The sequence below is a fragment of the Embiotoca jacksoni genome, unplaced genomic scaffold (genome assembly GCF_022577435.1).
Source record: "Embiotoca jacksoni isolate LCO1_2020_lvr unplaced genomic scaffold, fEmbJac1.0.p SCAF_105, whole genome shotgun sequence".
NCBI lineage: Eukaryota > Metazoa > Chordata > Actinopteri > Embiotocidae > Embiotoca > Embiotoca jacksoni.
In genome coordinates, this window is record NW_027185236.1 from 620,380 (window position 1) to 644,422 (window position 24,043).

Genomic DNA, 24,043 nt, shown 5'->3' on the forward strand with positions numbered 1-24,043 from the left:
TTATCTGAACTAACTCCAGTGAGTTGACAGATGGATATAGCAGCTTCAGTTTCTTTCTCTCAGCAAGATAAAGCAGTTAAAATAGTCAATATATAATCATGTTTACTTAAACCAATTATTTTGTATTTTTTAGGTGACTTAAAGGCATTTTGTTTCTGACCCACTGTTGAACATCTGTCACGGTACAGCTGCTCCAAAATAAAGAACCCCTCATCTACTTCAGGTAATACTCTTGTCTATGCACAAGTACCTCACACAAGCCCCCCACTTCAAACTAATTGAACTATCCCTTTAATGGCTGCCTTTGAAAAACCAGCTAATGTTATGTTAATGAATTCCAAAGCCTCAACAGTCATCTCAGTCATCAAGCTTTTATTATTGAGAGGAACGGTTAGAGATACAGGAACAGATGAAAGGAGTGACAGGTCTGTGTAAGAGGTTTATTTTCTCCATATATTTTACAAATAGAAGCACGAATGTTCATTAGATTCTCGACAACCGACGTGTCCGAAGTACTTTGAAGGGCTATCGGCGAATGGAAACGATGGTCTCGCCTGTTTATCTGCGAAGAAAGAGACACAAAAAAGAAGGTCAGACGTCGACTAATAAAAAAAAAAAAAAAACATCATCTAGACCTGGAGGGGGACTTTAACTCCTCTGTAAAGCTAAGGGGACGTCTAGTCTATTAAACCCTTCCATTACAGTCTACTCTAGCATGTTACCTCCTCTGTTATGACAAGCCTCAGTTCCTGAGTTCAGCAGAAGGTGACGAGGAGCAGATTAGGTCAGAGAGGGAGAATTAGTCATGAAAGAATGTGACAGTGTTTGGAAATTCAAAAGGACACGCGTAGCTAAAGAGGGAGTCTTTAGGGAGGAGAGCAAAAAGAAGAGGTCTCGGAGGTCAGAGAAGTTAGCGGAGCGAAGGAGGATCATAATGAAAGAGGCTGAGTCACAGAAGGCAGTTCACAAATGAAAGGAGGAAGGTGGGAAAGTGGCTGAATAAAAAAAAAAAAAAGAAAGAAAGAGAGAAGATGAGGCTGAGGAGAGATAATACCGAGGACACGGGGGAAGGAAGAAAAACTTACAGAGCAGCAGCTCCAGAGATGATCTCAATGAGCTCCTTGGTGATGACCGCCTGTCTGGTGCGGTTGAAGGTGAGGGTCAGCTTGTCAATCATCTCGGCTGAAGGGAAGGCAGAGAAACGAGTCAATGTCAGATGAACTTCTTTGCAGAGACGGTGGAAAGTTTTAAAAAGCATGAATCGGCACAAACATTTTTAATATCAAGGAGTTATTTTCACGATTCGTGACTTTACACAATCAGAGTCTTAGCAGTTACTTTTCTGTCAGTCTAATATTTTCCAGAGATTTTGTTTGCTGCGATGTTTTAAAAATCAGGTTGTTGACAAACTATATTTAGAGCAGAGCAGCGTTTTTAGCCGACCACAGCATTTGAGAGGCTCCTGCTTATTCTCCTTATTCTTAAGTGCTATAAATTGCTAAATCGGAGTGATTACGAACTGTAAATTTAGCGCAGCTTAAAAGTGCTGTTAGGCTTCCCGATTAAAATACATCGATCCACGAAGAATTATGCTACTCTTTCAATCTCTGAGTTGAAATCAGAAATCAAAGCAGTGAACAACAGAAAATTTCACAAAACATTTACGACTATGTTTTTGAATTTCTGCAAAATAATTAAATTACTTTTAGGCAGATTTAAGAGCAGCATTTGAATTATTATTAAAAATAAAAATAAAAAAATTTGAATGTTGATTTTCAGTAAAATACATTAAATCTTAAAGAAAAGCAAAATTTGTTTTGTTTCCTGCAGCCAGATTCATTTTTGGCTCTTCAGAGGAAACGACCTCTGATTTTGATCAAATTTCTTTTTTAAAACACATCCTCTCCACAAACATCCAGATCAGCTCCCTGATCCACCGGGATGTACGGCGTCGTTAACCAGGCGGTCCGGAGTCTTACAGGCGTTCTTGCTGGCGCTGTCCATGGCGGTCATCCTGGCGCTCTGCTCGCTGGTGGACGACTCCCTCATGGCCAAGTAGATGATGTTGACCAGAGCGAACTCCTGGTAGTTCCTCAGCACGTCGGCGTCGATGTCGTCGTAGACGCCCATGGTCTCTGTCGGTGGAGAGAGGGGAGTCACGTGATCAAAAATCTCCGGCATCGACTCGTGTTAAACTGCTGTAAAAAAAACAACAACAAAACACAAAAACAAGCGGTGCTACCGGAGTTAGAAACGATGTCCGAGGAGAACACGGGCTTCTGGGTCGTCTTGTACGAGATAACGGACCTGCACGAGGAGACAGAGGTCAGTTATTTTTGCATTCTCGTTTTTTTTTAGTTTTTTTTTACACAGATCCAAATGAAGAAGACGGCATCGTACCTGAAAGTGTTGAAGATGATGGATCCTTGGTCGTACTCGTATCCGGAGTTGAGCAGCTCGGTGGCCACGATGGAGGCGTCGCCGAAGCTCGGGGGCTTACGGCCGATATCCTTACAGTTCAGCATGATGTGTTTCCCATGAGTTCTGGTGAGCAACCGTGGAGATTATAAAAAAAAAAAATCACAGCGAAATAATCAATTCTGATTCATATTTTACTTTATATTTGGATGGATTTTAGTTTGAGTCCAACAGTTTTTATGAGAAAGGAAATATTAGCCTAAATACGGCTTCATCTGGCAGAGAATTAACATGTAGAAGAAACGATATAAAAACTTTGAATATTACAGAAATTCTGGCCATTGACAGCTTTTATGCTTAAAAAAAACAAAACAACAACGAAGCAATTACAGTAATCAAATCATTATAAAAAACTAGAGCTGATTACTATTATTTAAACAGCTTCATCCTCTTTATAATAAGGAGGCGAGAGACTAAAATGAAAGAAGTCATCACAAATATGATTTAATAAGTGCTCAGCGAAGGTAAAACACACGAAGACCCGACTCGTGTCCTTCGTCCCGCGCCTCCTCCCTCGTCCCGCGCCTCCTCCCTCGTACCTGTGCAGCAGGGCTCTCAGCTTGTCTCCCACGTTGACCACCATCACCTCCTTCCCGACGCTGGTCAGGGCGCTGACCTCGGCCTTGATGGTCTTGGCCACGCTGGAGTGGATGGCGCCGCAGAGTCCGCGGTCGGAGCTCACGCCGACGAGCAGGTGCTTGGCGGCCTTGTCCTCCGGCGCCTTGATCTCCGCCTTCTCGTACAGGGCTGCGGAGCGAAAAGAGAAAAAGTGGAATCAATATGTAAAACACACCATCGAGAGAGAGAAAAAAAAACACATTCATATTTGAAAGGCGACGGCACGGCGAGCGTACCCAGAGAACCGGTGCCGTAGACGCGCGCCGGCTTCAGCGCCCGCTCGGCGCGGGCGTACTTGGCGGCGGCCACCATCTTCATGGACTTCGTGATTTTCTGGATGTTCTTGATGGACTTCAGCCGAATGGTGACTGGAAGGAAAAAAAACAAACAAACAAACGACGTCAGGTCTCTTCTGACGCGTTCGATCTCATTTTCTTTACTATATTTTTTTTTTAAAACGTTGCTTTATATCTGTTTAATAAATTATTGTTATCAAACCCTTTTTTCTTAAACAGGTGCTCTTGAATTGTCTTATTGGACTAGTTGTTTTTTTTACATGCACACAGAGGTGACTGTCCTTTCACTCCCTTTGTGACAGGTAATATTCAGATTGTGTGTCCGCCGTGTTGTTCATGTATAATACGACTCTTATGTGTTGTTTTGCACATGTCTTTTTGTCCCCCTGTCAGCTGATCAGTACTTACTGTCCTTCAGGGTCGCCATGCTCCTCACCTGCCCACTGGCAACACAAACAGAGAAGCGACATATAACAGCATTATTAACAGGCCACAACAACAACAACAACAAGCTCACAGCTGCTGGCGGCGTTGACACATTTCTACTAAACTTTAAAAAAAAAAAAAAAGGGTCAGATTTTTGCTGTTTTGCTTCTTCATCAATGTCACAACGTTAGAAACGTCAGCTAGCATTAGCAGCTAGCTCGTCCCATTCGCGGCCTGCTCCTCCCAGCGTCCTCTGCGTCCCTCACAACCTCTAAACTTACACACTAAATCATATGTGAAGTACAAACTTTAAAAAGTCAACTTTAAAAACCTGCCGTGAACGTATTTTAAGTCTTTTTTTATATCGTTACCATTGTGGGTAGAACAACGCGCTGGTCCTGGCGAACATGGTTACCGCTATGAAGGTCAGACACGCAGGACTGCGCAGGCGCAAGCTTAAAGGCAAAATGGAAGAACGATGCCTTCAAGGACCGCCTGAAATTCGGGTACGCAAGAAACTATAACGTGCTTTCGTTCCCCCGATTGCGGTAAAAAAAATAAATCTTTAGAACAAAAATCTCAAACAACTATTTGTATAAAAGAACTGGGCCGAAGTAGAGGTTTTTTTTTTTGTTTCGGTTATTAAGTGAAACGTTTTGATAAATCGTAAACGACGGTGTTTTTGGGGAAACATCCGACGTTTCCGAGCTCACGAAATGCGGCAAGAAGTTATCGCGAGATTCCAGCTTCGTCGCGAGGTTATGATGTGAACACCCGGAAACTGCCCGTAGCGGTTAGCTCGTGTTTTAGACGTTGTGTGAGCAAACAATTCAAAAATAACAACAACAAAAACAAAAAATCAGAAATGGGGAAAGCAGATTTTCTTTCCCCGAAGGCGATAGCCAACCGAATAAAGTCCAAAGGGCTCCAGAAGTTACGATGGTATTGTCAGATGTGTCAGAAACAATGCCGAGACGAGGTTCGACGTTTATTTCATCATATTTTTAATATATTTGTTTGTTTTTTTAGTGTTTTAAACTCGTTTTTGTAACTTGTTTGTTTTACAGAACGGCTTCAAGTGTCACTGCATGTCGGAGTCCCACCAGAGACAGCTGCTGCTGGCTTCAGAGGATCCCAACAAGTTCATGGACTTCTTCTCAGAGTGAGTGAAGCTGCTATTTATCAATAATAATAACAATTAATCATAATAATAATTAATCATAATGATGAACTTTATTTGTATCGCACCTTTCACGCAAGAAATGCAGCTCAAAGTGCTTCACAGCGAGATAATCACGTAAATACAGATATGAAGGAACATTACAAAAATATACAGAAAAGAAAATGAGATGCAAGAAAAAAACAGATCAAATTAAATCTAAATTAAACACGAATAGATAAAATGTCAAGTAAGCGATGTGCATTTTAAAAGGCACGGTAGTTCAAAGTGCAAGAGAGCTTCGAGGTTTAAGTAAAGAGATATAAGTAAAGTAAAGAGCTTATAACAGAAAAGACATTTTAAATTAAAAAAAAAAAAAGGATAAAAGAGTTCACGCTTGTTTCTTCTTCTCGCAGTGAGTTTAAGAGCGAATTCCTGGAGCTGCTCAGCAGACGATTCGGTGAGAGATTCCTTCACGTTTCCTCTTAACGGCATTTAGGTTTCAAAACACAAGTGTGTGTGGAAAAGAATAAATACCCAGATTTATATGCTTTTTTTTTTTCCCACTTATATTTGTGTTATGACACAACGTAAAACGTATTACTACAGTTTTAACATAAATTGTTGTCATTCCTGGAACCAGAATATTAAGACGTTTGGCTCGTCATGAGTTTTCTTCTGAGTTTATATAGTTTGATTGCTTACAGGAGCTTTGCAGGAGAAATAACTGAATTTCTGTTTTTTGTTTTTTTTCTGTGTCTGTTGTTGTTGTCGCTCTTTTTCTCGCGCTCCAGGGACCAAGCGAGTGCACAACAACATCGTGTACAACGAGTACATCAGCGACCGCGAGCACGTCCACATGAACTCCACTCAGTGGGAGACTCTCACCGACTTCACCAAGTGGCTCGGCAGAGAAGGTGAAGCTTTACGCGATAACTAGAAATGCACTTCTTGTTTTTTGTGAATACTGGTGTTTGTTTTTTTTTCCCCTGCGATGATCCCAAGTTTCAGCTTTTTTTTTTTTTTTTGTGTTACTTGTTTTGCAGGTTAAGTTGTTGTAAAAATAAAAATGTATGAAGGTAAAACATTCCTTAAAATACAAGTTGACAAAAGTTATTTCAGGACAAAATGTGACAGGATAAGTTGCAGCTTTGGAAATCATTTCTCAATAGTTTTGCACAATTTTCTGAAATGCTGAAGACGAAACAACCAAATAGATTAATCGAGAAAATAATGAACTGATGAATCAATAATGAAAAGAAGAAAAAAAAAATCATACGTTGCTGCCCGAGTATCCAAACAAGAATAGTGACCTTGACCATACGGAGCTGAATGTTGATGATAGTGTCTGAGGAGTAAAGCTCATACAAAAGGCGTTATTACCAAACTTAAAATATATTTTAAGGAAGAAATGTCAGACCAAACATTCGGTGCAATAACTTCCACGTAAAGAAAGTGTTTTAAATTCCCGCTGCTCTTTTTAATGTCACTTTTAGGCTTTTGTAAAGTGGACGAGACCCCTAAAGGCTGGTACATCCAGTACATCGACCGCGACCCGGAGACCATCCGCCGCCAGGAGGAGCAGGCGAGGAAGAAGAAGCAGGAGCTAGACGACGAGGAGCGGAGCGCCCGGTTCATCGAGGATCAGGTCCGAAGGGGCCGTGACGGCAAGGAGACGGACGTGAGTACCATTAAACTTGAGCCAAAACAGACCAGAAGATACTTTATTTGTTTTTGCAATTAAGGTAAATGTTTTTCTGTCTTTTGTTATGTAGGAAACTCCAGTTTATACGGAGCTCAAACGTGAGAGTGAAGAAGAAAAAGGTGAGTGTTTTTTTTGTTTTTTCTTCCATGATGAATAAATTTGCAAGAATTCTTTCCCTCCATTCACCCATTCATGGTTTTTTTTCACTCTTCCAGTTGCTTTCAACCTTGGTGGTTGTTCTTCTGTAGCTGGACCCTCCAAAACAAGGTACCGAGGGTGCAGGTTGTATAATTATATAACTCAACCTTTCTGTATGTAACTGGTTGTTCGTGTCTCCCTTCAGCTCTGCGCTCGGTGCCAGCGCTCTCAAAGCAGCAGCGGCGTCGTCATCCTCGGTGAAGAGGAAGGATCCATCCTCCAGTTCGGAGTCCAGAAGGGAGAAGAAGAAGAAATCCGCTCTGGAGGAGATCATAGAGGTTCAATTCAGTTTTATTCCCGTAGCGATATACATAGTGAATACATCTTTCTCAACCGCTGAGGGTGAGGGGAGAGCGGAGAGAGAAAAGAACAGCGTAGAGATACAAGGGACGATAAACGTTTGGTATGTTGGTGGGGCGAGTCGTCGCAGGCTAAAACTATGCAGGTCGAGAGCACCAAACTCCGGGAGCGAGGAGATGATAAACAAAACTACAAAAGAGACCATTTGTAAAGACAGAGATGCAGCGGTGGGAAATGGAGAAGGAAATGGAAGGAGATCAGTGAATCTACGCCTACAACAGTATAACTAAGGGGATGTCTCAAGGTCACCCGAGCCATTCCCAAAAAACTTTGTCAAAACAGGGAAGTTTTAAGCCCAAACTTAAAAGTAGAGATTCCGTAAGTGTTTGCGTTTGTACTCGGAGAGAATTTATTGCCGCCGAGTGTTTCTGATCCGACGTCTCTTTGTTCAAGATGGAGGAGAAGAAGAAGAAGAAGCTGTCCACCAAAACAGATCACTGGCTGCAGCCCAACATTGTGGTCAAAGTCGTCACCAAGAGACTGGGGGAGAAGTACCACAAGAAGAAGGCTGTCGTCATGGTAACAAGGCCTTTTATGTTTGTGTTTAGGTGACTGTCAAACAAAAAAAAAACAAAAAAAAAACTTTTGTTGCTCATTAATAGCCGTGGATCCCCTTTTGTGTCGTAGGAGGTGCGAGACAAATACGGTGCGGTGGTGAAAATGATCGACTCCGGCGACAAACTGAAACTGGACCAGAATCACGTGGAGACGGTCATCCCTGCACCGGGTAAACCAGCACAACTCTTCATAACACATTTAAAAACTGGCTACAGATGGTTGACTATAGCGGCATCAAACTCATTGAGGTGCAACAAGAGTTCAGAGACGACATGTGTGATTGGATTGTTTCCCCAAAGAGCCGGTTTAGAGCGATTTAAGAGTTTAAAACAGCGACTACAAAGCTAAAATACGGTCAGACGAAAGCAGCAAACAAAGCCCGTGATTGGTTGATGCTGCTCGGACTGCCGACAAGAACCGAAATGCTTCCGGTTCCCAAAATCTGGTCCCGTTACTTATATATTCTGCATTCATGCGACAGATATCTATTTATAGAGTACAAACCGATCAACGACTTTGTCGACATCTTGTTCAACCTCCTGCAGGTAAAAGGGTTTTGATCCTGAACGGTCTGCACAGAGACACAGAGGCCCTGCTGGAGGGGATTGATGAAAAAAATTTCAGCGCCACACTTACGCTTGAATCTGTGAGTATTTTTTTTTTTTTTATGGTTTGTGCTGTTCATTTATCATCTAACGCAGGTTCCTATTGTGTGTTAAACAAAGAACAAACCGGATAGCTGTTGACTCTAAGGGTGTGACTAAAATATTATTTTCACTACAAAATAATCTGCTGATTACTTTTGAAACACTACATTAATTCCTTGCTATAATTTACTATATTTCTTTATTAAACAGAGCCCCAAATCTTCAGGCTTCTTAAACTGTTTGGCCAGCAAAGGTGTTCCTTTTACAATGTCAATAATGTCAATAAAATCTGAAATGCCCAAAAATGTCATTGGTGTAGCATGTGGTCCAAAATTGCACAAAAATCTCAGTATATCAGTAAAATATCCGAAAAATGACATACTATAGCATGTCGTCCAAAATGTCACGTACCCCCAAAATAAACAACAACGTTGACTGAAGATTTTTATTCCATTTTATTTACCTTGTCTCTTTAGTCGTGGCTTGATAATCCATCCAAACATTCTTTGTATATCAGGCAATGAACTAAAATACTTAATACAAATAAATCTTTCCTATTAGGTTCATTCTTTTCATTAACAATGACAGAACACTCATCTCACCAAATTCATTATGGCAAAAGGGCAGATTTTTGCTCGTTATAGATATTTTCTGTAGTGTTTTTTTCTGCTGGAGCAATCGTTGAAGTTTAATTTCTTCATCCTCAGGGTCAACAGAAGGGGAAGAGAGTGGATATCGCCTATGAGGATTTCTCTAAACTGGCCTGAACAAGCAAATCTTCCGTTTAAATTTTAGCCATTTGGCTGAGGAACTCTACTGTGTAAGAGTTAATTGACCGAGACTCACCTGTATATATACATTTCCCACAATGCACCTCCCTGAGGAAATCAATGTGTTTTCTTTTTATTTAGTATTCAAGTTCATCTTAACATTAAAGGTGTAAAATTTGTCCAAATATTTTTGACTTCTGGTGTTCTGTGGAAAATATTTGTTTCAGAAGAAATGTCCAATTTAGAAACATAGGAGCACTAGTGACATCAGTGAAAAAAAAAAAAAAAAATGTGTATGTTGTCTTTCCCTTTTTCATGGTTGGAAGTTTCTTTACATCATTTCAGACCCAGAGGATTAATAGCAGTTCAGAGTAGTTGAATAATTGTGGCTGCTCAGAGATCCTGGAGGAAGCTGTTTAGATTGGGGACGATGTAGTCGGTGTAGTGGCCATCGATGAAGCCCTTCCCACTGTTATGAACGAACCAGCAGTAGACGTTGGAGCCACGCCTCTTATCACGCCTGTAGTCCTTCTGCCAGCCCCTGACACGCAGAACAAGAATTTATGCCTTTAAAATAAGTATTATTTGTTTATAATCTGGTGTGATACGAGTTGAAATATACCTGGTGACAAGCAACTTGTTGCCTTTCACCTCCATGGTGGCCTCATTCTTAAGAGGGTCGGCTCCTTCGTGGACGTCGTACACGCTCACCTCAGGTTCTCTAGAAAACTGCCCTGTGAGATCACAATTTTAATGTCACAGAGACTAATTTAATTTGGGAAATCAAAGGGAGCAGACGGGAGCAGAATTAATGCAAAACCTAACGCAGGTATTCATATTTTATTGACCATAAGTTGCGTGTAAACGTATTTCAAAGGCTTTTTTTTTGCATACAAAATTGAATTACTCCATCGAAGTGTCTAGTTTTTTGTTGTTTTTTAAGTCATATAACAGTAAATATGAAAAAATTTCATACTATACCATGTCGTCTAAAATATGATCAAAGAGTCATACTATAGCATGTCATCTAAAATATGATAAAAAAAAGTCATACTATAGCATGTCTTCTAAAATATGATAAAAAAAAAGTCATACTATAGCATGTCGTCTAAAATATGATAAAAAAGTCATACTATAGCATGTCGTCTAAAATATGATAAAAAAAAGTCATACTATAGCATGTCGTCTAAAATATGATAAAAAAGTCATACTATAGCATGTCGTCTAAAATATGATAAAAAAAAGTCATACTATAGCATGTCGTCTAAAATATGATAAAAAAGTCATACTATAGCATGTCGTCTAAAATATGATAAAAAAGTCATACTATAGCATGTCTTCTAAAATATGACAAAAAAGTCATACTATAGCATGTCGTCTAAAATATGACAAAAAAGTCATACTATAGCATGTCTTCTAAAAAAATATGACAAAAAAGTCATACTATAGCATGTCTTCTAAAATATGACAAAAAAGTCATACTATAACATGTCGTCTAAAATATGACAAAAAAGTCATACTATAGCACGTCTTCTAAAATATGATAAAAAAGTCATACTATAACATGTCGTCTAAAATATGATAAAAAAGTCATACTATAGCATGTCGTCTAAAATATGATAAAAAAGTCATACTATAACATGTCGTCTAAAATATGACAAAAAAGTCATACTATAACATGTCGTCTAAAATATGATAAAAAAGTCATACTATAACATGTCGTCTAAAATATGACAAAAAAGTCATACTATAACATGTCGTCTAAAATATGACAAAAAAGTCATACTATAGCATGTCGTCTAAAATATGATAAAAAAGTCATACTATAGCAAGTCGTCTAAAATATGATAAAAAAGTCATACTATAACATGTCGTCTAAAATATGACAAAAAAGTCATACTGTAACATGTCGTCTAAAATATGACAAAAAAGTCATACTATAGCAAGTCTTCTAAAATATGATAAAAAAGTCACACTATAGCATGTCGTCTAAAATATGACAAAAAAGTCATACTATAGCATGTCTTCTCAAACATGATCAAAAAGTCATACTACAACATGTCGTCTAAAATATGACAAAAAAGTCATACTATAACATGTCGTCTAAAATATGACAAAAAAGTCATACTATAGCATGTCGTCTAAAATATGACAAAAAAGTCATACTATAGCATGTCTTCTAAAATATGATAAAAAAGTCATACTATAGCATGTCGTATAAAATCTGATAAAAAAGTCATACTATAGCATGTCGTCTAAAATATGATAAAAAAAAGTCATACTATCGCATGTCGTCTAAAATATGACAAAAAAGTCATACTATAGCATGTCGTATAAAATATGATAAAAAAGTCATACTATAGCATGTCGTCTAAAATATGACAAAAAAGTCATACTATAACATGTCGTCTAAAATATGACAAAAAAGTCATACTATAACATGTCGTCTAAAATATGACAAAAAAGTCATACTATAGCATGTCGTCTAAAATATGACAAAAAAGTCATACTATAGCATGTCTTCTAAAATATGATAAAAAAAGTCATACTATAGCATGTCGTATAAAATCTGATAAAAAAAGTCATACTATAGCATGTCGTCTAAAATATGACATAAAAGTCATACTATAGCATGTCGTATAAAATATGATAAAAAAGTCACACTATAGCATGTCGTATAAAATATGATAAAAAAGTCACACTATAGCATGTCGTCTAGAATATGATAAAAAAAGTCATACTATCACATGTCGTCCAAAATATGACCAAAAAGTCATACTATAACATGTCGTCTAAAATATGACAAAAAAGTCATACTATAGCATGTCGTCTAAAATATGACAAAAAAGTCATACTATAACATGTCGTCTAAAATATGACAAAAAAGTCAAACTATAGCATGTCGTCTAAAATATGATAAAAGTCATACTATAGCATGTCGTCTAAAATATCACAAAAAAGTCATACTATAGCATGTTTTCTAAAATATGATAAAAAAGTCATACTATAACATGTCGTCTAAAATATGACAAAAAAGTCATACTGTAGCATGTCGTCTAAAATATGATAAAAAAGTCATACTATAGCATGTCGTCTAAAATATGACAAAAAAGTCATACTATAGCATGTTTTCTAAAATATGATAAAAAAGTCATACTATAACATGTCGTCTAAAATATGACAAAAAAGTCATACTATAGCATGTCTTCTAAAATATGATAAAAAAGTCATACTGTAACATGTTGTCTAAAATATGACAAAAAAGTCATACTATAGCAAGTCTTCTAAAATATGATAAAAAAGTCATACTATAGCAAGTCGTCTAAAATATGATAAAAAAGTCATACTATAACATGTCGTCTAAAATATGACAAAAAAGTCATACTGTAACATGTCGTCTAAAATATGACAAAAAAGTCATACTATAGCAAGTCTTCTAAAATATGATAAAAAAGTCACACTATAGCATGTCGTCTAAAATATGACAAAAAAGTCATACTATAGCATGTCTTCTCAAACATGATCAAAAAGTCATACTACAACATGTCGTCTAAATATGACAAAAAAGTCATACTATAACATGTCGTCTAAAATATGACAAAAAAGTCATACTATAACATGTCGTCTAAAATATGACAAAAAAGTCATACTATAGCATGTCGTCTAAAATATGACAAAAAAGTCATACTATAGCATGTCTTCTAAAATATGATAAAAAAGTCATACTATAGCATGTCGTATAAAATCTGATAAAAAAAGTCATACTATAGCATGTCGTCTAAAATATGATAAAAAAAGTCATACTATCGCATGTCGTCTAAAATATGACAAAAAAGTCATACTATAGCATGTCGTATAAAATATGATAAAAAAGTCATACTATAGCATGTCGTATAAAATATGACCAAAAAGTCATACTATAACATGTCGTCTAAAATATGACAAAAAAATCATACTATAGCATGTCGTATAAAATATGATAAAAAAGTCATACTATAGCATGTCGTATAAAATATGACCAAAAAGTCATACTATAACATGTCGTCTAAAATATGACAAAAAAAATCATACTATAGCATGTCGTATAAAATATGATAAAAAAGTCATACTATAACATGTCGTCTAAAATATGACAAAAAAAATCATACTATAGCATGTCGTATAAAATATGATAAAAAAGTCATACTATAGCATGTCGTATAAAATATGAGAAAAAAGTCATACCATAGCATGTCGTATAAAATATGATAAAAAAGTCATACTGTAGCATGTCGTATAAAATATGACCAAAAAGTCATACTATAACATGTCGTCTAAAATATGACATAAAAGTCATACTATAGCATGTCGTATAAAATATGATAAAAAAGTCACACTATAGCATGTCGTATAAAATATGATAAAAAAGTCACACTATAGCATGTCGTCCAGAATATGATAAAAAAAGTCATATTATCACATGTCGTCCAAAATATGACCAAAAAGTCATACTATAACATGTCGTCTAAAATATGACAAAAAAGTCATACTATAGCATGTCGTCTAAAATATGACAAAAAAGTCATACTATAGCATGTCGTCTAAAATATGATAAAAAAGTCATACTATAGCAAGTCGTCTAAAATATGATAAAAAAGTCATACTATAACATGTCGTCTAAAATATGACAAAAAAGTCATACTGTAACATGTCGTCTAAAATATGACAAAAAAGTCATACTATAGCAAGTCTTCTAAAATATGATAAAAAAGTCACACTATAGCATGTCGTCTAAAATATGACAAAAAAGTCATACTATAGCATGTCGTCTAAAATATGACAAAAAAGTCATACTATAGCATGTCGTATAAAATCTGATAAAAAAGTCATACTATAGCATGTCTTTTAAAATATGATAAAAAAGTCATACTATAGCATGTCGTATAAAATCTGATAAAAAAGTCATACTATAGCATGTCGTCTAAAATATGATAAAAAAAAGTCATACTATCGCATGTCGTCTAAAATATGACAAAAAAGTCATACTATAGCATGTCGTATAAAATATGATAAAAAAGTCATACTATAGCATGTCGTATAAAATATGACCAAAAAGTCATACTATAACATGTCTAAAATATGACAAAACAAAATCATACTATAGCATGTCGTATAAAATATGATAAAAAAAAGTCATACTATAGCATGTCGTCTAAAATATGACAAAAAAGTCATACTATAACATGTCGTCTAAAATATCACAAAAAAGTCATACTATAGCATGTTTTCTAAAATATGATAAAAAAGTCATACTATAACATGTCGTCTAAAATATGACAAAAAAGTCATACTATAACATGTCGTCTAAAATATGACAAAAAAGTCATACTATAGCATGTCGTCTAAAATATGATAAAAAAGTCATACTATAGCAAGTCGTCTAAAATATGATAAAAAAGTCATACTATAACATGTCGTCTAAAATATGACAAAAAAGTCATACTGTAACATGTCGTCTAAAATATGACAAAAAAGTCATACTATAGCAAGTCTTCTAAAATATGATAAAAAAGTCACACTATAGCATGTCGTCTAAAATATGACAAAAAAGTCATACTATAGCATGTCTTCTCAAACATGATCAAAAAGTCATACTACAACATGTCGTCTAAAATATGACAAAAAAGTCATACTATAACATGTCGTCTAAAATATGACAAAAAAGTCATACTATAGCATGTCGTCTAAAATATGACAAAAAAGTCATACTATAGCATGTCTTCTAAAATATGATAAAAAAGTCATACTATAGCATGTCGTATAAAATCTGATAAAAAAGTCATACTATAGCATGTCGTCTAAAATATGATAAAAAAAGTCATACTATCGCATGTCGTCTAAAATATGACAAAAAAGTCATACTATAGCATGTCGTATAAAATATGATAAAAAAGTCATACTATAGCATGTCGTATAAAATATGACCAAAAAGTCATACTATAACATGTCGTCTAAAATATGACAAAAAAAAATCATACTATAGCATGTCGTATAAAATATGATAAAAAAGTCATACTATAACATGTCGTCTAAAATATGACAAAAAAGTCATACTATAACATGTCGTCTAAAATATGATAAAAAAGTCATACTATAGCAAGTCGTCTAAAATATGATAAAAAAGTCATACTATAACATGTCGTCTAAAATATGACAAAAAAGTCATACTGTAACATGTCGTCTAAAATATGACAAAAAAGTCATACGATAGCAAGTCTTCTAAAATATGATAAAAAAGTCATACTATAACATGTCGTCTAAAATATGACAAAAAAGTCATACTGTAACATGTCGTCTAAAATATGACAAAAAAGTCATACTATAGCATGTCGTCTAAAATATGACAAAAAAGTCATACTATAACATGTCGTCTAAAATATGACAAAAAAGTCATACTATAGCATGTCGTCTAAAATATGACAAAAAAGTCATACTATAGCATGTCTTCTAAAATATGATAAAAAAGTCATACTATAGCATGTCGTATAAAATCTGATAAAAAAAGTCATACTATAGCATGTCGTCTAAAATATGATAAAAAAAGTCATACTATCGCATGTCGTATAAAATATGACCAAAAAGTCATACTATAACATGTCGTCTAAAATATGACAAAAAAATCATACTATAGCATGTCGTATAAAATATGATAAAAAAGTCATACTATAGCATGTCGTATAAAATATGACCAAAAAGTCATACTATAACATGTCGTCTAAAATATGACAAAAAAAATCATACTATAGCATGTCGTATAAAATATGATAAAAAAGTCATACTATAACATGTCGTCTAAAATATGACAAAAAAAATCATACTATAGCATGTCGTATAAAATATGATAAAAAAGTCATACTATAGCATGTCGTATAAAATATGAGAAAAAAGTCATACCATAGCATGTCGTATAAAATATGATAAAAAAGTCATACTGTAGCATGTCGTATAAAATATGACCAAAAAGTCATACTATAACATGTCGTCTAAAATATGACATAAAAGTCATACTATAGCATGTCGTATAAAATATGATAAAAAAGTCACACTATAGCATGTCGTATAAAATATGATAAAAAAGTCACACTATAGCATGTCGTCCAGAATATGATAAAAAAGTCATATTATCACATGTCGTCCAAAATATGACCAAAAAGTCATACTATAACTATGTCGTCTAAAATATGACAAAAAAGTCATACTATAGCATGTCGTCTAAAATATGACAAAAAAGTCATACTATAGCATGTCGTCTAAAATATGATAAAAAAGTCATACTATAGCAAGTCGTCTAAAATATGATAAAAAAGTCATACTATAACATGTCGTCTAAAATATGACAAAAAAGTCATACTGTAACATGTCGTCTAAAATATGACAAAAAAGTCATACTATAGCAAGTCTTCTAAAATATGATAAAAAAGTCACACTATAGCATGTCGTCTAAAATATGACAAAAAAGTCATACTATAGCATGTCGTCTAAAATATGACAAAAAAGTCATACTATAGCATGTCGTATAAAATCTGATAAAAAAGTCATACTATAGCATGTCTTTTAAAATATGATAAAAAAGTCATACTATAGCATGTCGTATAAAATCTGATAAAAAAGTCATACTATAGCATGTCGTCTAAAATATGATAAAAAAAAGTCATACTATCGCATGTCGTCTAAAATATGACAAAAAAGTCATACTATAGCATGTCGTATAAAATATGATAAAAAAGTCATACTATAGCATGTCGTATAAAATATGACCAAAAAGTCATACTATAACATGTCTAAAATATGACAAAACAAAATCATACTATAGCATGTCGTATAAAATATGATAAAAAAAAGTCATACTATAGCATGTCGTCTAAAATATGACAAAAAAGTCATACTATAACATGTCGTCTAAAATATGACAAAAAAGTCAAACTATAGCATGTCGTCTAAAATATGATAAAAAAGTCATACTATAGCATGTCGTCTAAAATATCACAAAAAAGTCATACTATAGCATGTTTTCTAAAATATGATAAAAAAGTCATACTATAACATGTCGTCTAAAATATGACAAAAAAGTCATACTATAACATGTCGTCTAAAATATGACAAAAAAGTCATACTATAGCATGTCGTCTAAAATATGATAAAAAAGTCATACTATAGCAAGTCGTCTAAAATATGATAAAAAAGTCATACTATAACATGTCGTCTAAAATATGACAAAAAAGTCATACTGTAACATGTCGTCTAAAATATGACAAAAAAGTCATACTATAGCAAGTCTTCTAAAATATGATAAAAAAGTCACACTATAGCATGTCGTCTAAAATATGACAAAAAAGTCATACTATAGCATGTCTTCTCAAACATGATCAAAAAGTCATACTACAACATGTCGTCTAAAATATGACAAAAAAGTCATACTATAACATGTCGTCTAAAATATGACAAAAAAGTCATACTATAGCATGTCGTCTAAAATATGACAAAAAAGTCATACTATAGCATGTCTTCTAAAATATGATAAAAAAGTCATACTATAGCATGTCGTATAAAATCTGATAAAAAAAAGTCATACTATAGCATGTCGTCTAAAATATGATAAAAAAAGTCATACTATCGCATGTCGTCTAAAATATGACAAAAAAGTCATACTATAGCATGTCGTATAAATATGATAAAAAAGTCATACTATAGCATGTCGTATAAAATATGACCAAAAAGTCATACTGTAACATGTCGTCTAAAATATGACAAAAAAAATCATACTATAGCATGTCGTCTAAAATATGACAAAAAAGTCATACTATAGCATGTCGTATAAAATATGATAAAAAAGTCATACTATAGCATGTCGTATAAAATATGACCAAAAAGTCATACTATAACATGTCGTCTAAAATATGACAAAAAAAATCATACTATAGCATGTCGTATAAAATATGATAAAAAAGTCATACTATAACATGTCTTCTAAAATATGATAAAAAAGTCATACTATAGCATGTCGTATAAAATCTGATAAAAAAGTCATACTATAGCATGTCGTCTAAAATATGATAAAAAAAGTCATACTATCGCATGTCGTCTAAAATATGACAAAAAAGTCATACTATAGCATGTCGTATAAAATATGATAAAAAAGTCATACTATAACATGTCGTCTAAAATATGACCAAAAAGTCATACTATAGCATGTCTAAAATATGATAAAAAAGTCATACTATAGCAAGTCGTCTAAAATATGACCAAAAAGTCATACTATAACATGTCGTCTAAAATATGACAAAAAAGTCATACTATAGCATGTCGTCTAAAATATGACAAAAAAGTCATACTATAACATGTCGTCTAAAATATGACAAAAAAGTCAAACTATAGCATGTCGTCTAAAATATGACAAAAAAGTCAAACTATAGCATGTCGTCTAAAATATGAAAAAAAAGTCATACTATCGCATGTCGTCTAAAATATGACAAAAAAGTCATACTATAGCATGTCGTATAAAATATGATAAAAAAGTCATACTATAGCATGTCGTATAAAATATGACAAAAAAGTCATACTATAGCATGTCGTATAAAATATGATAAAAAAGTCATACTATAGCAAGTCGTCTAAAATATGACCAAAAAGTCATACTATAACATGTCGTCTAAAATATGACAAAAAAGTCATACTATAGCATGTCGTATAAAATATGATAAAAAAGTCATACTATAACATGTCGTCTAAAATATGACAAAAAAGTCATACTATAACATGTCGTCTAAAATATGATAAAAAAGTCATACTATAGCAAGTCGTCTAAAATATGATAAAAAAGTCATACTATAACATGTCGTCTAAAATATGACAAAAAAGTCATACTGTAACATGTCGTCTAAAATATGACAAAAATGTCATACTATAGCAAGTCTTCTAAAATATGATAAAAAAGTCATACTATAGCAAGTCGTCTAAAATATGATAAAAAAGTCATACTATAACATGTCGTCTAAAATATGACAAAAAAGTCATACTATAGCAAGTCTTCTAAAATATGATAAAAAAGTCACACTATAGCATGTCGTCTAAAATATGACAAAAAAGTCATACTATAGCATGTCTTCTCAAACATGATCAAAAACTCATACTACAACATGTCGTCTAAAATATGACAAAAAAGTCATACTATAACATGTCGTCTAAAATATGACAAAAAAGTCATACTATAGCATGTCTTCTAAAATATGATAAAAAAGTCATACTATAGCATGTCGTATAAAATCTGATAAAAAAAAGTCATACTATAGCATGTCGTCTAAAATATGATAAAAAAAGTCATACTATCACATGTCGTCTAAAATATGACAAAAAAGTCATACTATAGCATGTCGTATAAAATATGATAAAAAAGTCATACTATAGCATGTCGTATAAAATATGACCAAAAAGTCATACTATAACATGTCGTCTAAAATATGACAAAAAAATCATACTATAGCATGTCGTATAAAATATGATAAAAAAGTCATACTATAGCATGTCGTATAAAATATGACCAAAAAGTCATACTATAACATGTCGTCTAAAATATGATAAAAAAGTCATACTATAGCAAGTCGTCTAAAATATGATAAAAAAGTCATACTATAACATGTCGTCTAAAATATGACAAAAAAGTCATACTGTAACATGTCGTCTAAAATATGACAAAAATGTCATACTATAGCAAGTCTTCTAAAATATGATAAAAAAGTCATACTATAGCAAGTCGTCTAAAATATGATAAAAAAGTCATACTATAACATGTCGTCTAAAATATGACAAAAAAGTCATACTATAGCAAGTCTTCTAAAATATGATAAAAAAGTCACACTATAGCTTGTCGTCTAAAATATGACAAAAAAGTCATACTATAGCATGTCTTCTCAAACATGATCAAAAACTCATACTACAACATGTCGTCTAAAATATGACAAAAAAGTCATACTATAACATGTCGTCTAAAATATGACAAAAAAGTCATACTATAGCATGTCTTCTAAAATATGATAAAAAAGTCATACTATAGCATGTCGTATAAAATCTGATAAAAAAAAGTCATACTATAGCATGTCGTCTAAAATATGATAAAAAAAGTCATACTATCACATGTCGTCTAAAATATGACAAAAAAGTCATACTATAGCATGTCGTATAAAATATGATAAAAAAGTCATACTATAGCATGTCGTATAAAATATGACCAAAAAGTCATACTATAACATGTCGTCTAAAATATGACAAAAAAATCATACTATAGCATGTCGTATAAAATATGATAAAAAAGTCATACTATAGCATGTCGTATAAAATATGACCAAAAAGTCATACTATAACATGTCGTCTAAAATATGATAAAAAAGTCATACTATAGCAAGTCGTCTAAAATATGATAAAAAAGTCATACTATAACATGTCGTCTAAAATATGACAAAAAAGTCATACTGTAACATGTCGTCTAAAATATGACAAAAATGTCATACTATAGCAAGTCTTCTAAAATATGATAAAAAAGTCATACTATAGCAAGTCGTCTAAAATATGATAAAAAAGTCATACTATAACATGTCGTCTAAAATATGACAAAAAAGTCATACTATAGCAAGTCTTCTAAAATATGATAAAAAAGTCACACTATAGCTTGTCGTCTAAAATATGACAAAAAAGTCATACTATAGCATGTCTTCTCAAACATGATCAAAAACTCATACTACAACATGTCGTCTAAAATATGACAAAAAAGTCATACTATAACATGTCGTCTAAAATATGACAAAAAAGTCATACTATAGCATGTCTTCTAAAATATGATAAAAAAGTCATACTATAGCATGTCGTATAAAATCTGATAAAAAAAAGTCATACTATAGCATGTCGTCTAAAATATGATAAAAAAAGTCATACTATCGCATGTCGTCTAAAATATGACAAAAAAGTCATACTATAGCATGTCGTATAAAATATGATAAAAAAGTCATACTATAGCATGTCGTATAAAATATGACCAAAAAGTCATACTATAACATGTCGTCTAAAATATGACAAAAAAATCATACTATAGCATGTCGTATAAAATATGATAAAAAAGTCATACTATAGCATGTCGTATAAAATATGACCAAAAAGTCATACTATAACATGTCGTCTAAAATATGACAAAAAAAATCATACTATAGCATGTCGTATAAAATATGATAAAAAAGTCATACTATCACATGTCGTCCAAAATATGACCAAAAAGTCATACTATAACATGTCGTCTAAAATATGACAAAAAAGTCATACTATAGCATGTCGTCTAAAATATGACAAAAAAGTCATACTATAACATGTCGTCTAAAATATGACAAAAAAGTCAAACTATAGCATGTCGTCTAAAATATGATAAAAAAGTCATACTATAACATGTCGTCTAAAATATGACAAAAAAGTCATACTGTAACATGTCGTCTAAAATATGACAAAAAAGTCATACTATAGCAAGTCTTCTAAAATATGATAAAAAAAGTCACACTACAGCATGTCGTCTAAAATATGACAAAAAAGTCATACTATAGCATGTCTTCTCAAACATGATCAAAAAGTCATACTACAACATGTCGTCTAAAATATGACAAAAAAGTCATACTATAACATGTCGTCTAAAATATGATAAAAAAGTCATACTATAGCAAGTCGTCTAAAATATGATAAAAAAGTCATACTATAACATGTCGTCTAAAATATGACAAAAAAGTCATACTGTAACATGTCGTCTAAAATATGACAAAAATGTCATACTATAGCAAGTCTTCTAAAATATGATAAAAAAGTCATACTATAGCAAGTCGTCTAAAATATGATAAAAAAGTCATACTATAACATGTCGTCTAAAATATGACAAAAAAGTCATACTATAGCAAGTCTTCTAAAATATGATAAAAAAGTCACACTATAGCATGTCGTCTAAAATATGACAAAAAAGTCATACTATAGCATGTCTTCTCAAACATGATCAAAAACTCATACTACAACATGTCGTCTAAAATATGACAAAAAAGTCATACTATAGCATGTCTTCTAAAATATGATAAAAAAAGTCATACTATAGCATGTCGTATAAAATCTGATAAAAAAAAGTCATACTATAGCATGTCGTCTAAAATATGATAAAAAAAGTCATACTATCGCATGTCGTCTAAAATATGACAAAAAAGTCATACTATAGCATGTCGTATAAAATATGATAAAAAAGTCATACTATAGCATGTCGTATAAAATATGACCAAAAAGTCATACTATAACATGTCGTCTAAAATATGACAAAAAAATCATACTATAGCATGTCGTATAAAATATGATAAAAAAGTCATACTATAGCATGTCGTATAAAATATGACCAAAAAGTCATACTATAACATGTCGTCTAAAATATGACAAAAAAAATCATACTATAGCATGTCGTATAAAATATGATAAAAAAGTCATACTATCACATGTCGTCCAAAATATGACCAAAAAGTCATACTATAACATGTCGTCTAAAATATGACAAAAAAGTCATACTATAGCATGTCGTCTAAAATATGACAAAAAAGTCATACTATAACATGTCGTCTAAAATATGACAAAAAAGTCAAACTATAGCATGTCGTCTAAAATATGATAAAAAAGTCATACTATAACATGTCGTCTAAAATATGACAAAAAAGTCATACTGTAACATGTCGTCTAAAATATGACAAAAAAGTCATACTATAGCAAGTCTTCTAAAATATGATAAAAAAGTCACACTACAGCATGTCGTCTAAAATATGACAAAAAAGTCATACTATAGCATGTCTTCTCAAACATGATCAAAAAGTCATACTACAACATGTCGTCTAAAATATGACAAAAAAGTCATACTATAACATGTCGTCTAAAATATGACAAAAAAGTCATACTATAACATGTCGTCTAAAATATGACAAAAAAGTCATACTATAGCATGTCGTCTAAAATATGACAAAAAAGTCATACTATAGCATGTCGTCTAAAATATGATAAAAAAGTCATACTATAGCATGTCGTATAAAATATGATAAAAAAGTCATACTATAGCATGTCGTCTAAAATATGATTAAAAAAAAAGTCATACTATCGCATGTCGTCTAAAATATGACAAAAAAGTCATACTATAGCATGTCGTATAAAATATGATAAAAAAAGTCATACTATAGCATGTCGTATAAAATATGACCAAAAAGTCATACTATAACATGTCGTCCAAAATATGACAAAAAAAAATCATACTATAGCATGTCGTATAAAATATGATAAAAAAGTCATACTATAACATGTCGTCTAAAATATGACAAAAAAGTCATACTATAACATGTCGTCTAAAATATGATAAAAAAGTCATACTATAGCAAGTCGTCTAAAATATGATAAAAAAGTCATACTATAACATGTCGTCTAAAATATGACAAAAAAGTCATACTGTAACATGTCGTCTAAAATATGACAAAAAAGTCATACGATAGCAAGTCTTCTAAAATATGATAAAAAAGTCATACTATAGCAAGTCGTCTAAAATATGATAAAAAAGTCATACTATAACATGTCGTCTAAAATATGACAAAAAAAGTCATACTGTAACATGTCGTCTAAAATATGACAAAAAAGTCATACTATAGCAAGTCTTCTAAAATATGATAAAAAAGTCACACTATAGCATGTCGTCTAAAATATGACAAAAAAGTCATACTATAGCATGTCTTCTCAAACATGATCAAAAAGTCATA

At 32.8% G+C, this 24,043-nt stretch overlaps 2 protein-coding genes and 1 long non-coding RNA gene across 4 annotated transcripts; 1 reads left to right on the forward strand and 2 right to left on the reverse strand.

The window, feature by feature from the left end:
• Positions 1–355: 355 nt before the first annotated feature.
• On the reverse strand, positions 356–4,264 carry atp5f1c (ATP synthase F1 subunit gamma). Of its 2 annotated transcripts, XM_069175911.1 has the most exons (9): positions 4,190–4,264; positions 3,801–3,835; positions 3,333–3,464; positions 3,018–3,225; positions 2,401–2,544; positions 2,243–2,307; positions 1,980–2,135; positions 1,086–1,182; positions 356–562 (listed from the first exon to the last, which is right to left on the reverse strand). In XM_069175911.1, exons 1-9 carry the CDS (start codon positions 4,225–4,227, stop codon positions 559–561), a joined length of 879 nt encoding a protein of 292 aa, XP_069032012.1. In that variant the 5' UTR covers positions 4,228–4,264; the 3' UTR covers positions 356–558. The 2 variants fall into 2 exon arrangements, with proteins under 2 accessions (XP_069032012.1, XP_069032022.1); XM_069175921.1 differs by lacking the exon at positions 356–562 and having other exon boundaries at positions 1,082–1,182.
• A 311-nt stretch (positions 4,265–4,575) lies between these two features.
• Positions 4,576–9,402, forward strand: kin (Kin17 DNA and RNA binding protein). The gene is made up of 12 exons (XM_069175933.1): positions 4,576–4,797; positions 4,886–4,980; positions 5,394–5,437; positions 5,772–5,894; positions 6,474–6,658; positions 6,753–6,801; positions 6,898–6,949; positions 7,026–7,158; positions 7,634–7,759; positions 7,868–7,967; positions 8,344–8,444; positions 9,153–9,402. Exons 1-12 carry the CDS (start codon positions 4,684–4,686, stop codon positions 9,210–9,212), a joined length of 1,182 nt encoding a protein of 393 aa, XP_069032034.1. The 5' UTR covers positions 4,576–4,683; the 3' UTR covers positions 9,213–9,402.
• On the reverse strand, positions 8,877–10,032 carry LOC138214367 (uncharacterized). The gene is made up of 2 exons (XR_011179624.1): positions 9,838–10,032; positions 8,877–9,756 (listed from the first exon to the last, which is right to left on the reverse strand). It is a non-coding gene; the product is annotated as an uncharacterized lncRNA (long non-coding RNA).
• Positions 10,033–24,043: the final 14,011 nt, after the last annotated feature.